General features: G+C 47.9%; 1 protein-coding gene across 5 annotated transcripts in view; it reads right to left on the reverse strand.

The window, feature by feature from the left end:
• Nucleotides 1-13518, reverse strand: part of RGS6 (regulator of G protein signaling 6) — a 188837-nt gene that overhangs the window by 25191 nt on the left and 150128 nt on the right. For all 5 annotated transcript variants that reach the window (XM_068964417.1, XM_068964418.1, XM_068964420.1 and 2 more), the window contains one exon: nt 1694-1783. In XM_068964417.1, the coding sequence (XP_068820518.1) occupies nt 1694-1783 (90 nt within the window). The remainder of the gene's footprint in view (nt 1-1693; nt 1784-13518) is intronic.

Below are 13518 nucleotides of genomic sequence, written 5' to 3' on the forward strand. Positions count from 1 at the left end.
TGTCACAGGCAGGCCATCTGTTCCTGCCTCACTTGAGTGACCTCCTCTGTGAAGCTTTTCTTGTACAGGAGGACTTGAGGACGCAGGAACCTCAGCACCACTCCTTGCACGGGGGTGTGTTTTCCCTTTGTACTCAGACTCACAAGGAGATTGAATGGCCTCTGGCTTCTTCTGTGTGTGTGGACAAGTATGTGGACAGGCCCAGGTTACCCCAACTGTGGGAGCCCACAATTTCCCCACACTGGGATCGGTTCAGGGTCTTGAGCTGCAGGAAGTAAGGAACGCTCACTTTGACCTCCCCTGAGATCTGGGCTGCCGATACTAAAAGTCTTCACCTTTCTTGAAAAATTGGGTATCAGAACCATTATTTGGGGGGATGTCAGCCCGCTCCATCAGGGCCCCTCCACCTCCACCCTCCTGCCAGGGAGCTGGGTGGAGGCTGGGGTTCACATTGTCCATCACAGGAGTGACATATGATGGGAAGGATGCCAGCCCAGAAAGCCGGGTCTTGGACACTCTGGGTGTCCCCCAAATCTACTTCTCTTTCTAAGACTCTCAGGGATGGCCTCAGGGCTACCCAAGGGCAGGTGAGCAGGAGAGAAATGCTCTCCTAGTCTAGAGAGTGACATGGTTACCAGCCAGGTACACAGACAGGCTCCCAGCCCATGAGGTCACAGCACACAGAAAGAGGGGCTGCATGACTGAGAGAGGCAGCCGGACAGACAGTGTGTCGCTGGACAATCGCAGGCTAGGGGACTGCCACCGGGAGGCTAAGAGGGAGAAAAAAGGGATGCACGTGGCCTTAAGCAGCGAGGCACGCGAGTCCTGGAGTTTTGCATGAGGAGAGCCACACAGAACCCCTCGTGGACCTCAGATCAGACCCGCAAAGCACAGAGTGTTCACTGGCACACTGGAACCACGAGCCAACCCCTACCTTCCCCTTCCCTCACCCCCTGTCCTTCCAGCTCTGCCTTCCCTCCTCCCAGAAATCCAGCCACATTCATTCCTGTTCCAATCACCCCTCACTGCCTGCATCCTGGTGGGGGGTGTCCCTGCACCCCTAAATCTAGACCCCGAGGGCTGCAGGGAACCAAGACTTCATTCAGAGTGGAGGGCCGGGAGGGAGGAGCCAGGATGCCATTTTTTCTTGGTTAAAAGAAAAGGCAAACGCTCTGGAAGGGGTGGCAGATGGGAGAGAGGAAAGGGCAAAAACCTCAGGCAGGATTTCCGGTGCCCCATCGCCCCGGAAGAACTCTAAGCCTTTCTATGCAGAGGGGGCTGCTGCAATCCTTGCCTCACACTCATCTTTGCGTGCTGATCAGGGCAGGAAATTCTGTGGGAGGGGGCTGGACCCGGCAGTGGTTTCCTCAGGGGTTCGCTGATGTCACAGCCAGCCCTCTGCTCCTGGGCTGAGCCCCAGGGGCCTCCTAGGTGGCCACTCCCTCCACCGTGGGCAGACAGGCGGATGGAGATGCTGGGAACCGGGAGACAGGAGGCCACACCCTGGACCTCAGCGGGCTGGGCCGGGGTGGTAACAATCCTAATTTTCGTCTACTGGAGTGGAAGCAGGGACAGAAGGGAAAGAAGAGAGAAAAGAAAGAAAACCCAAGGGATGGTATTCTCACGTCACACCAGCAGCAAGCAGCAGGCAAAGGTCAATAGAGCTAAGGCAAGGCTGCCCTTCCAGGGATACCTTCTTCTTGGCCAGCAGCAAGTCCTGGTAAGCACTGGACCGGAGGAAGCGGGCGTAGCTGTCACTCTTCATCAGCTTGTAGATGTGCTCCTGGGGAGGTGGGAGATGGGAAGACACAAGAGAGAACTGTCACCCAATACTAAAGGGAACTGCAACCCAAGCGGCCACTGTTAGGGAAGAAACAAACAAGACAAACCATGCTGGTGTGAACTTGGAAAAATAGGGACCATGTTTGCTTCATTGTTTCTCTTTCCCCCACTCAGAACACATCAACTAAAACCCATTTTCTTTCTCAGCCTAAAAAGATCCTTGAAGAGCATGTCCCGGAAGCTTTGTAATTGGGCCTTGGTGCCACACTGAGATGTACTATTGCTTAATGATTAAAACCACAGGCCCAGCGATAGGAAGGAAGAAACTACTGATGGTCCCAATCACTTGGATGAATCCTAAAGGAATTATCACGAATGAAAAAAAAAAAAAAAAGCCCCAGGTTTACAGACTATATGATTCCATTGATGTGACATTCTCGGAATGACAAATCATAGAAACATACAACAGATAAGTGGTTGCCAGATTTCAGGGACAGGAGAGGGGCAAGGAGGGGACGGAGGTGTGGTTACAACAGACAACAGGAAGGGTTCTTTGGTGAAGGGCCAGTTCTGTATCTTGTCACATCTTACACATGTGATAGAGTTGTATAGAACCTCTCTCACACACACATGTACATGTGAGTACAAGAAAAATTGGGAAATCTGATAAACTCAGGGGATGTAGCAATGTCAACATCATGGCCATGATATTATACTATAGTTTTTGCAGATGTTACTGTTAGGAGAAGCTGGGTAAATGGTATGTCTCTACAGTATTTCTTATAAGTGCTTGTGAAGCTAAAAATATCTCAAAAAGATTAACTAAAAACAGTAGTCCACAGGCAATGATGCAATTGGGTCAGTTAATGCTGACTAAGGTCTGTCTAGTCAAGGCTATGGTTTTTCCAGTGGTCATGTATGGATGTGAGAGCTGGACTGTGAAGAAGGCTGAGCACCAAAGAATTGATGCTTTTGAACAGTGGTGTTGGAGAAGACTCTTGAGAGTCCCTTGGACTGCAAGGAGATCCAACCAGTCCATTCTGAAGGAGATCAGCCCTGGGATTTCTTTGGAAGGAATGATGCTAAAGCTGAAACTCCAGTACTTTGGCCACCTCATGCGAAGAGTTGACTCATTGGAAAAGACTCTGATGCTGGGAGGGATTGGGGGCTGGAGGAGAAGGGGACGACAGAGGATGAGATGGCTGGATGGCATCACTGACTCGACAGACGTGAGTCTGAGTGAACTCTGGGAGATGGTGATGGACAGGGAGGCCTGGTGTGCTGTGACTCATGGGGTCGCAAAGAGTCGGACACGACTGAGGGACTGAACTGAACCGAACTGAATGCACATGAGGGCCACCATCCCATCCTGGAAGAGTGCTCTTAGAGCCAGATCATGGGGTCTTGTGGGCAAATATGCCAGAGGCTGGGGCATGGTGGCCTCCTGGGCTCCTAGAGCCGTTACATTCTGGCCATGGCAATGGATTTTACCCTTGACTTTTAGCTAATTCCTGTAGCCTCGTGATCCCTTTCTAATAGGTCTGTCCTCATTAAGGACAGGGAAAGCCAGGTTCATTACAAGATGGAGCTTATCGATTGAAAAAGGGTTATTTATCAGTTGAAATGTAAGGTAGCACAGCGGCATGGGAAAGTCTGGTTGTCCCAAGAGAGGACCTGTTAAAAGGAGGGTGGGCTTTCCCTAGGGAGGGTGGGATCGTTAGGGGCGAAGCATCTTCTCTGATGTACACTCCTTGTCCATTCCGTGAATCTGGATAAGGGCCCCAGGGCTTGGAGGAATGGAGAGCTGGCCAGTGAAGAGGATGTTCCTTGGAAAGGCTGGACTGGTCATTAATGACCTCTTCCTCGGGTATTCTTCTCAGGGGATGGGTGAGGTAGAGACCTTTCCTCAGTTGGGGGCACCCTGTAGAGGTACCTGGCCATTTTTGAGATGCTGGTACATCCCAGAGGAAGCTGGGTTACATCAAGGGCTTGCTAAAACCCTCTCCCTACCCATCTCAAAAGGAAGCGAAGGCATGGACTTCCCTGATGGTCCAGTGGTTAAGAATCCACCTGCCAACGCAGGAGACACTGGTTTGATCCCTGTTCCGGGAAGATTCCACATGCTGCAGGGCAAGTAAGACTGTGCGCCACAAATACTGATGCCCACACAACAGAGCATACTGTGCTCTGCAGTGAGAGGAGCCACCCCAAGAGAAAGCAGCCTGTCTCAGCAGAGAGTACTCCCTGCTCACAATTAGAGAAAGCCCACGTGCAGCAAATAAGACCCAGCACAGCCGAAAAAACAAAAGAAAGAAAGCGAAGGCAGAAAGCAACCATCAACTTGGTGCCATGTGGGTCCCTCTCTGGCCATCTTATGAAGGACCACACGCGGACCTGTTTGGGCACCAGCTTCATTCTTGCACAGATGATCCCATATTTACAAAAGCAGGGTGCAGCCCTCCTCATGGGAATGGGACCACTGCAAGGAGCCAAGAGAAATGAAGCACTGGCTTCGATCTGAACCTACTTTGATGATCCAGATATGTTCTGAGTTAATAAGCTTCGTGAGAACACGTGTTGCTGAGTGTTTTCCTGCAAATTTCAGACAAAAATCCAGCCCACTCTGGTTTACGTTCCCTGTGGGAACAATGTGTTTTTAATCTCTTTCATGTGCATAGCGTCCAGTGTGGGGTTAAATGTTAGCAGGATTTATGCGGCTTTTTGGTTCACCAAAATACTGGTCTGAGCCTGCAAATACTGAGCAAGTTTACAGGCTCCATACTGGTTTTGGTTTATGATCAGTTTCTGCTCTCTGTATGGAAGGAGACGGAGGATCACATTAACTCAGAGGAGGTCCCTATGTAGGCATCTTAATTCAGCCCTAATTGTCTCAAAGCCCAGACTGAGAGACATCAGGGTCTTTGCATTTGTTATCTTTTCAAAGTGGCCTAACATTTACATCTAAGGTATGAATGGAGAAGACTCTGGAGAGTCCCTTGGACTGCAATGAAATCAAACCAGTCAATCCTAAAGGAAATCGACCCTGAATATTCACGGGAAGGACTGATGCTGAAGCTCCAATACTTTGGCCACCCGATATGGAAGAGCCAATTCATTACAAAAGACCCTCATGCTAGGAAAGATTGAGGGCAGGAGGAGAAGGGGGTGACAGAGGATGAGATGGTTGGATGGTATCATTTACTCAATAGACATCAGTTGGAGCAAACTCCAGGAGATGGTGAAGGACAGGAAGCCTGGCGTGCTGCAGTCCATGGGCTCCCCGAGTGGGACACGACTGAGCAACTGAACAACAAGGTACAGATGCTAACCCAGAGCAAAAATGGCTCACTGTCTCCTTGTTCTTGTCTCAGGCATGGCTTCTGTCTGGCCAGCAGAGCCAGGTGGCTCCTGAGTCATCTGGAGAGGCATGTCCCTCAGGCCTGGACTTTCTCCAAACCCCTCTCCAAGGCCACAGCCCCCTGCTTGTTGCTCTGATTTGTCACAAGAATCGAAATGCTCAGGAATATCTCACAAAATTCCCCCTTCTGCCCCAAGAGGAGTAAGGAAACCTCTCCTAGCCCAACCCTTCTGGCCTTGAGAACAAATTTCACCCTCAATCCAGCTAATTCCTCCAACTCATCATAAGCAAGAAAAGCCATTGAAAGAAAGAATTTGTCAATTGAGAAAGAACAGAATAAAGCAGATGACTCAGTATTTGTTCCCCAAAATATTTGTTGAGCATTTCCTAGGTGCCAGGCATTGTGTCAGACACTGAGATCACAGCATGAAAGAGACAAAAGAGCTCCTTGCTGTCATAAAACTTGGATTTCATTGTACAAGGGCGGGCATGACTAATTGAGCTAAGGGCTACAAGGAAGAAGTTCAGGTTCAAGGTGCTGTGAATGGGTAAAATTGAAGATGAATTCCCTGCCAGAGGTGGGGAATGCTGGTCCAACAACCAGAAAGAGCCTCGTCATGGCAGGAAGAGCTAAGGAGACAGGAAGTGTCTCCCAGTTCCTGGTCTGGTCAACCAGAGAAAGAAGGATGATCCAGGGCTGAGGAGGAAGGCACAGCAAACAGTGGTCCCCTCTTCGGCGGTGGGGGTCAACGTGGGTCAGAGGCAGTTTGGGCTCCGCTCTTGTCCTAATGTCACATGGCATCTTGACAATTTGTTGCCAAGGCAGGGACCGCGTGGGGAGACAGTAAAGAGAACACTGCCTGTTGGAGGTGGGCTGCACGAGGTGGTCTCACTCTGCCAACCCTATTGCTAGCTCTTGACCATCACAATGACCATCTCAAATTGCCCCATGAGGGAACCACCACAAAACAACAATAGCAGGTGGAAATCATGGTCTGAGCAAAATGGAATCGAAGACGCAGATCCCTCATGCCCCCTACTGTGGCTTCAGGCCCCTCTGGGCGGGGGCTCCTTCCCCACAGTCTATGGATCCAGGGCTCTCCTCTGCCCTCCTTTCCTCTCCCAAGCAAAGAAGCGGAGAAGCGGAGCTTTTGCTGTACCCACTGATGGAATTCTGTTCCTTCCTCCTCGCCAGCTTTTTCTAGGAAACACAAAGACAGTAAACAGGGGGAGGGGGAACAGAGCGCTGAGGTTTTTTTTCTGGGAATGAGAACTAAGATAGGACTCAGGGTCTTTGGCCGGTTCCCAGATGCAATGAGTTTATCACTGCCAGGGACAGCAAGTGTACAAAGCTCTTGGCAGTGACCCCGACTGATTTATGAGGGGTTCTGGTTTGTTTCCCCTGCTTTGCAGACAACCAGTCTTAAGGAAAATGTATATCCAGGATCTGCTAAGAGCAAGGGAGCTGCTGGTGAAACCAGTGAGCCCCCACCCAGAGAATTCCCAAGGGGCCGGAGAGAAAGGAGTTTGCATTTCTCTTCTTTGCTTTTTCTTATTTTTCTCCCTTCCTCCTTCCCTCCTCCCCTTCCTCTCTGCCCTGTTATTTCTCCTTCTTTTCTTCCTTCTTCCTTCCCTAGATCCCTCCCTTGTTCCCACTCTTTCTAAAAAAAGAGATGATTGAGTTAACTATGAACAAGCAGAACTACTAGGGTCCACATCCGCCTTCCTGCCACATAGGGAGGCACCTGCTCCAGACAGGGAGAGGCTCAGTCTCACTGGCAGAGAAACTGACGTTCTAAGGCCCTGAGTCACACCGAACATCTCAGCCACAATTCTCAGTGGGGGGAGGGGCTCACACCCCTGTGGCGGGTGACAGGGATGTCACCCTGATGAGACCCTCCACCCTCATTTCCCTTCTTGGGCTCAGCCCTGGGACAGGAGCTTTGCATACCTGAGATGCTAAGGCAGAAGCAAAACCAGCTGGAACTATGGGCAACATTTTAGAAAACCTTTAAAGGGAGTATAATCTATAAAAACATTGAATCGCTATGTTGTACACCTGAAACTAATATAATCTTGTAAATCAAGGGTACTCAAAAAGAAAGATTCTTTCAGAAAAGAAAGCAACGGAGAGAAAGAAAACAGAAAACCCCCCCAAAGATGACCAGAATCGGTGGAGTCCAAGACACATGCAGGAGGTGGAGGGAGTGAGCAGTGTCTCAATGTCTCAGAACCACACCTGCTACAAATCAATGTTTTGCAGGGAGAGTCCTCAGCTAGAAAGCTCCTTTGTTTTTAGACAAAACACAGTGGCCCTCACAAGTGCTGGGGAAGGTAATCCGACAAATGCCCAGGCTTTGGGCCCCAAGCATGCCAGAGCAGCTGGCATGACTTAAGAACACCCTTAGGTCCTCCTCTTGGCTGTGGGTTCCTGAGGCAGTTACGATCTCATTCCCCAGCTTTATAGCATCCTCCTGGAGTGGGAGGCCACTCAGCTAGAGCACTGCACAGCTGCCAAGAGCCCTTCTTGGGATTTTCAAGTGTCCTATTTTTCTTTCTTCGTCTCTGTCTTCCACATCCACCCCTCCTGGAACAACATCCAGGCTTTGGGCACTGTTGAGTCCCTTGTGGTCCCTTGAAGGAAGATAAGATTGGGGTGCAAGATGTGATGTTGCTGTGTGAGATGCTGGAAGGGGGACCAGGCTAGCGGTCAAAGGCTTGGATTCAGGTCCCCACTCGGCTTTTTCCAGCCCCATCAAGCACACAGTTAACCAAGGAAATAGAGGGGAACCCATTACAGAAACTGTACACAAGCGAAGTAATGATGATAACTGGCTTACATGATGGAACGGCCCTTGCCAGAGAGGACGTGGGGGAGGAGACCAAAGACCATAAGATTCCTGGGGAAGGGGGAAAGTTGTCTCACTTTAACCGCTGTTGTGATTTGCTCAGAATTGGTGTTTGTGTTTAAACAGCTCCCTTTTACAGATGAGGACACTAAAGCCCTACAAATTTGAGTGCCTTGCCTGAGCAGAGTCAGGATTTGAGCCCAGCGTTCTGTGATCGCCCCAAAGCTCACACTCTTGCCTTGGCACCTGCTGCTGCTCATGGTCCTTCTGGTGGGGTTTCAAGGGAGCCAGGTTGTGTGGCTGAGACAAAGTTCTCAATGTGTGGTCAACAAAAACATTGGGGGCCTCTTCTCAAGCTTTCATCTGAGTCACCCCAGGGGCGGATGCAGCCACTGCTCACCATTCTCTTTTGGGAACTGTTCACCAGCCCCACTTGTCAGTGAGAACAACGGCTGAGTCACCCAGGGTGACACAGGCTCTGGTTTCTCACCTCACAGATCGCGTCCAACTTGCCTTCTGCACCAGCAGGAAGGGCCAACCTGGCAAAGCTCTGAGTGCTGATCAGACTCCTGCGGAGTCATAGGCAGAAAGTCTGTGTCACAGAAAGTCACCCAAGAGATCCCCGAGTCTCATCTTTCAAGAAGATATCTTAAGGCAAAGGCCTTCAGACCTTATGCCTGGCTTGCTGAAGTCTAGGGAAAATGAACACTTTTCTCATCATGGGTCCTGCAGGACAGAAGGTGGGGCTGCACCAGGGTAGGGAATTGATGGGGATCCTAAGTCATTATCTGCTGAATAAACATAGCAAAGACTCCATGGCCATGTGAACAACCACTTCAATGAGAGATAGTAGCCTCTTGTCCTCAGGATACAGCTTTGGACAATCATCCCAGGATCCTATGAATCTTTTTCTCCCCATGTTTTTTCCTTCTCTTTTCAAACTGAAATGGAGTTGATTTTCAGTGTTGTGTTAACTTTTGATGCATAGCAAAGTGATTCAGTTATACATACATACATGTGTATGCTAAGTCGCTTCAGTCCTATTTGACTCTTTGCGACCCTATGGACTGTAGCCCGCCAGGCTCCTCTGTCCATAGGACTCTCCAGGCAAGAATACTGGAGTGAACTGCCATGTTCTCCTCCAGGGGATCTTCCCAACCGAGGGATGGAACCTGCGGCTCATTATGTCTCCTGCTTTGGTAGGCGGATCCTTCCCCACTAGTGCCCCTGGGAAGCCCCATACATGTATACATACATATGTATCAATATATAAAAATTATTCTTTAAAAAAATATTCTAGGGTCCCGTGGATCTTAAATGAGAAGCCCCCATTTGGATTTCTTTATCCTTCTAAGCAGGATGTGTGAGTCACTGTTTACACGGAATGCAACATTCAAGCCCCAAGAGAGTGTAAGAGTGAATTATCTTTTGCCTTTAAAGCATCCTTATAAACATGTTCAATTTAACTGGCCAAAGGGCACAGTATTGTGATGCTGCTCAATCCCTGTTCTTAGATAAGAGTAGCTTCAAAGGCAGCTCTGCATATTTTCTTTCACCTCCCCGAATACCACGGGTATTAACTTAGCCAAATGTTAATACCTTCTCCTCTTCAAGGGCAGGGGTGTTTGGTGCAGGAGATCTCTGCTCTGAAGCATCAACAAAGAAATTTTGGAATTTGGTTCTCTGACGCCTTCTCTTCAGGAACTACTCTTCTGTGTGGTAATAAACAGAATCCTCTCACAAACAACTGATTTGTTCTTTTCAAAATGCATGCCTCCCTCTGCTGTTCATCTCCCTAAAATAAAACCACCCACAGAATAAAATGAGTAATTCCTGGAGTAAGCAGTTCCATAGCATATTTTATTAAAATATGTCTGGCATGGGAAGTCTACCAGGAAGTGTCCTCCAAGCGAGGATTAATATCAGGAAACTTGGGGCAGTCTTGTGATACTGGCATACAATGCCACCACCTCCACCACTGGGGCAAAGATTAACAGCCTTCACCAACCTAGGAAGACGTCTGCTTCTGAGTCATCTGGGGCAAATGTAAACGTGGGCTCTCTGGGCTCTGACATTTGAACAAAGCAAACGTTAGAAGACTTTGATTCCTTAATCAAGTTGCTTCTAAACATCTACATTTAGGTAAGAATAGAGACTCTAGACTCGAGGCTTCTTGTCTGCTCACAGTGGGTGTAACTTGATGGTGTATTTCTCAGCTGTTATATCATCCTGACCTCATTTTGACCTTGAGGTTGGTCTTTGATCATTCCATGCATGGATGATGGCCAAGTAGAGTTTCGGTAACTTAGACTGGGGTCTGCTTAAGAGAAAAGCCTACTTATCTGTATATTCCCAGAGTCTAGAACATCTGACCTTTAGTAGCTATTCCAAGTTTTCTGAATTGCTATATTGGAAAAACTGAATTCAACTGATATTTGTCGATCACCTCCTCTGTGTGCTCTCTGAGGTCATGTGGCAAGATTTTTTCAAATGGAAAGCCAAGGAACAAACTGCCTTTTTTTTTTTTTTTTTTGATGATAGGTACAGCTGCGTTTGTTATCATTCTGGACCAAATTGTCAAGAAAAAAGTTTTTCTAAACCACAACTGTTTGCAGAGCATTATTTTAGTGTCATAGGGATTTATAGAGGGTAAGGAAGACCAATTGACTGCTCCCAGTGAAGGACTTCAAATCCAGAGGTGCTGGAAGCCTCGACACTGCAGGTCTAACGGGGCATCTCAGTAGCTACTGCAGGTCAGGGAAGCAGAGGGGCTTGAACACCGAGGAATCCTACATGGGAACCTGCAAGGACTAAAGTCAACAGGCTGGATTGGTCCACCAGATTCAACCACCAATCCATCTGACAGACAGATTTCCAATCAAATTCAATCCCAATGCAGCATTTTCTTAGGCTTGTTTCATTTGGTTTGTAAAGAATGATGTCCTCTTGGACAAGCTGTGCCCAGTGGCGAAAAGTCATCCAGGCCCCTGACGTCCTTTGCCATTTCCCTCGGTGTAGAACTTCACAGCCCACAGGTCAAGATCTCCCAACTCAAATGGGAGAATGAAAGTTCATGAAATGGAAGGGTGGGGAGATAGACAAGTGACTCAAAGGGTCCTGTGACACAGTCCTTGGAACATCCTCAGACCAGGTCAGTTCAGTTCAGTAGCTCAACTGTGTCCGAGTCTTTGCAACCCCTTGGACTGCAGCACGCCAAGCCTCCCAGAGTTTACTCAAACTCATGTCCATTGAGTCGGTGATGCCATCCAGCCATCTCATCCTCTATCGTCTCCTTCTCCTCCTGCCTTCAATCTTTCCTGGCATCAGGGTCTTTTCCAAGGAGTCAGTTCTTCGCATCAGGTGGCCCAAGCATTGGAGTTTCAGCTACAACATCAGTCCTTGCAGTGAATATTCAGGACTGATTTCCTTTAGGATAGACTGGTTGGATCTCCTTGCAGTCCAAGGGACTCTCAAGAGTCTTCTCCAACACCACAGTTCAAAAGCATCAATTCTATGGCCCTCAGCTTTCTTTATAGTCCAACTCTCACATCCATGCATGACCACTGGAAAAACCATAGCCTTGACTAGACGGACCTTAGTCGGCAAAGTAATGTCTCTGCTTTTGAATATGCTATCTAGGTTGGTCATAACTTTTCTTCCAAGGAGCAAGCGTCTTTTAATTTCATGGCTGCAGTCACCATCTGCAGTGATCTTGGAGCCCCCAAAAATAAAGTCTGTCACTGTTCCCACTGTTTCCCCATCTATTTGCTATGAAGTGATGGGACCAGATGCCATGATCTTAGTTTTCTGAATGTTGAGCTTTAAGCCAACTTTTTCACTCTCCTCTTTCACTTTCATCAACAGGCTCTTTAGTTCTTCTTCGCTTTCTGCAATAAGGGTGGTGTCATCTGTATATCTGAGGTTATTGATTTTTCTCCCGGCCATCTTGATTCCAGCTTGTGCTTCATCCAGCCCAGCATTTCTAATGATGTACTCTGCATTTAAGTTAAATAAGCAGGGTGATAATATACAGCCTAGATGTACTCCTTTCCTGATTTGGAACCAGTCTGTTGTTCCATGTCCAGTTCTAATTGTTGCTTCCTGATCTGCATACAGATTTCTCAAGAGGCAGGTCAGGTGGTCTGGTATTTCCATCTCTTGAAGAACTTTCCACAGTTTGTGGTGATCCACACGGTCAAAGGCTTTAGTGTAGTCAATAAAGCAGAAGTAGATGTTTTTCTGGAACTCTCTTGCTTTTTTGATGATCCAACAAATGTTGGCAATTTGATCTCTGGTTCCTCTGCCTCTTCTAAACCCAGCTTGAACATCTGAAAGTTCACAAAGATCTAATAGACAGAGTGCCTGAAGAACTACGGATGGAAGTTCATGACAGTGTACAGGAGAAAGGGATCGAGACCATCCCCAAGAAAAAGAAATGCAAAAAGGCAAAATGGTTGTCTGAGGAGGCCTTACAATAGCTGAGAAAAGGAGAGAAGCAAAAGGCACAGGAGAAAAGGAAAGATAAACCCATTTGAATACAGAGTTTCAAAGAATAGCAATGAGAGATGAGAAAGCCTTCCTCAGTGATCAATGCAAAGAAATAGAAGAAAGCAATAGAATGGGAAAGACTAGAGATCTCGTCAAGAACATAAGAGATACCAAGGCAACATTTCATGCAAAGATGGGCACAATAAAGAGCAGAAATGGTATGGACTCAACAGAAGCAGATGATATTAAGAAGAGGTGGCAAGAATACACAGAACTATACAAAAAAGATCTTCACAACCCAGATAATCACGATGGTGTGATCACTCACCTAGAGCCAGACATCCTGGAATGTGAAGTCAAGTGGGCCTTAGGAAGCATCACTATGAACAAAGCTAGTGGAGGTGATGGAATTCCAGTTGAGCTATTTCAAATCTTAAAAGATGATGCTGTGAAAGTACTGCACTCAATATGCCAGTAAATTTGGAAAACTCAGCAGTGGCCACAGGACTGGAAAAGGTCAGTTTTCATTCCAATCCCAAAGAAAGGCAAATGCCAAAAATGTTCAAACTACTGTACAATCGCACTCATCTCACATGCTAGTAAAGTAATGCTCAAAATTCTGCAAGCCAGGCTTCAACTTTCTCAGATACTCTGACACTTAAAACTGAAGCCAGGCAGCCCGTGTGCCAGCCAGCTGACTCCCGCCTGCCTCCTGCTGCCTGCAGAGGCTCTGGGCAGAGGTGAATGCCCTAAGAGGAAGCCTGTGGTTTCATTCTCTCCTTGAAATCCACCAGCAGTGCTTCAGACAACAAGCCCCCAGATTCAGGTCTCTCTCGGCTCCTATTGCTCTGCCTACCACCATTTGATTCCTCCTCTTTCAGGTCTAAGCCCTCAATGCTTTCCTACTGTCTTCAGGGTGAGAAAATTCAAATTCCTTAGGAAGATACCCAGAGTCCCCCAGATCTGGCTCCTACATACCTTATTTTTGCTTTTCCCCACAAGGAACTCCTTCCAAGAGCAGATATCTTCTTGGGAGTTTAG

Source organism: Capricornis sumatraensis, chromosome 2, assembly GCF_032405125.1.
Source record: "Capricornis sumatraensis isolate serow.1 chromosome 2, serow.2, whole genome shotgun sequence".
NCBI lineage: Eukaryota > Metazoa > Chordata > Mammalia > Artiodactyla > Bovidae > Capricornis > Capricornis sumatraensis.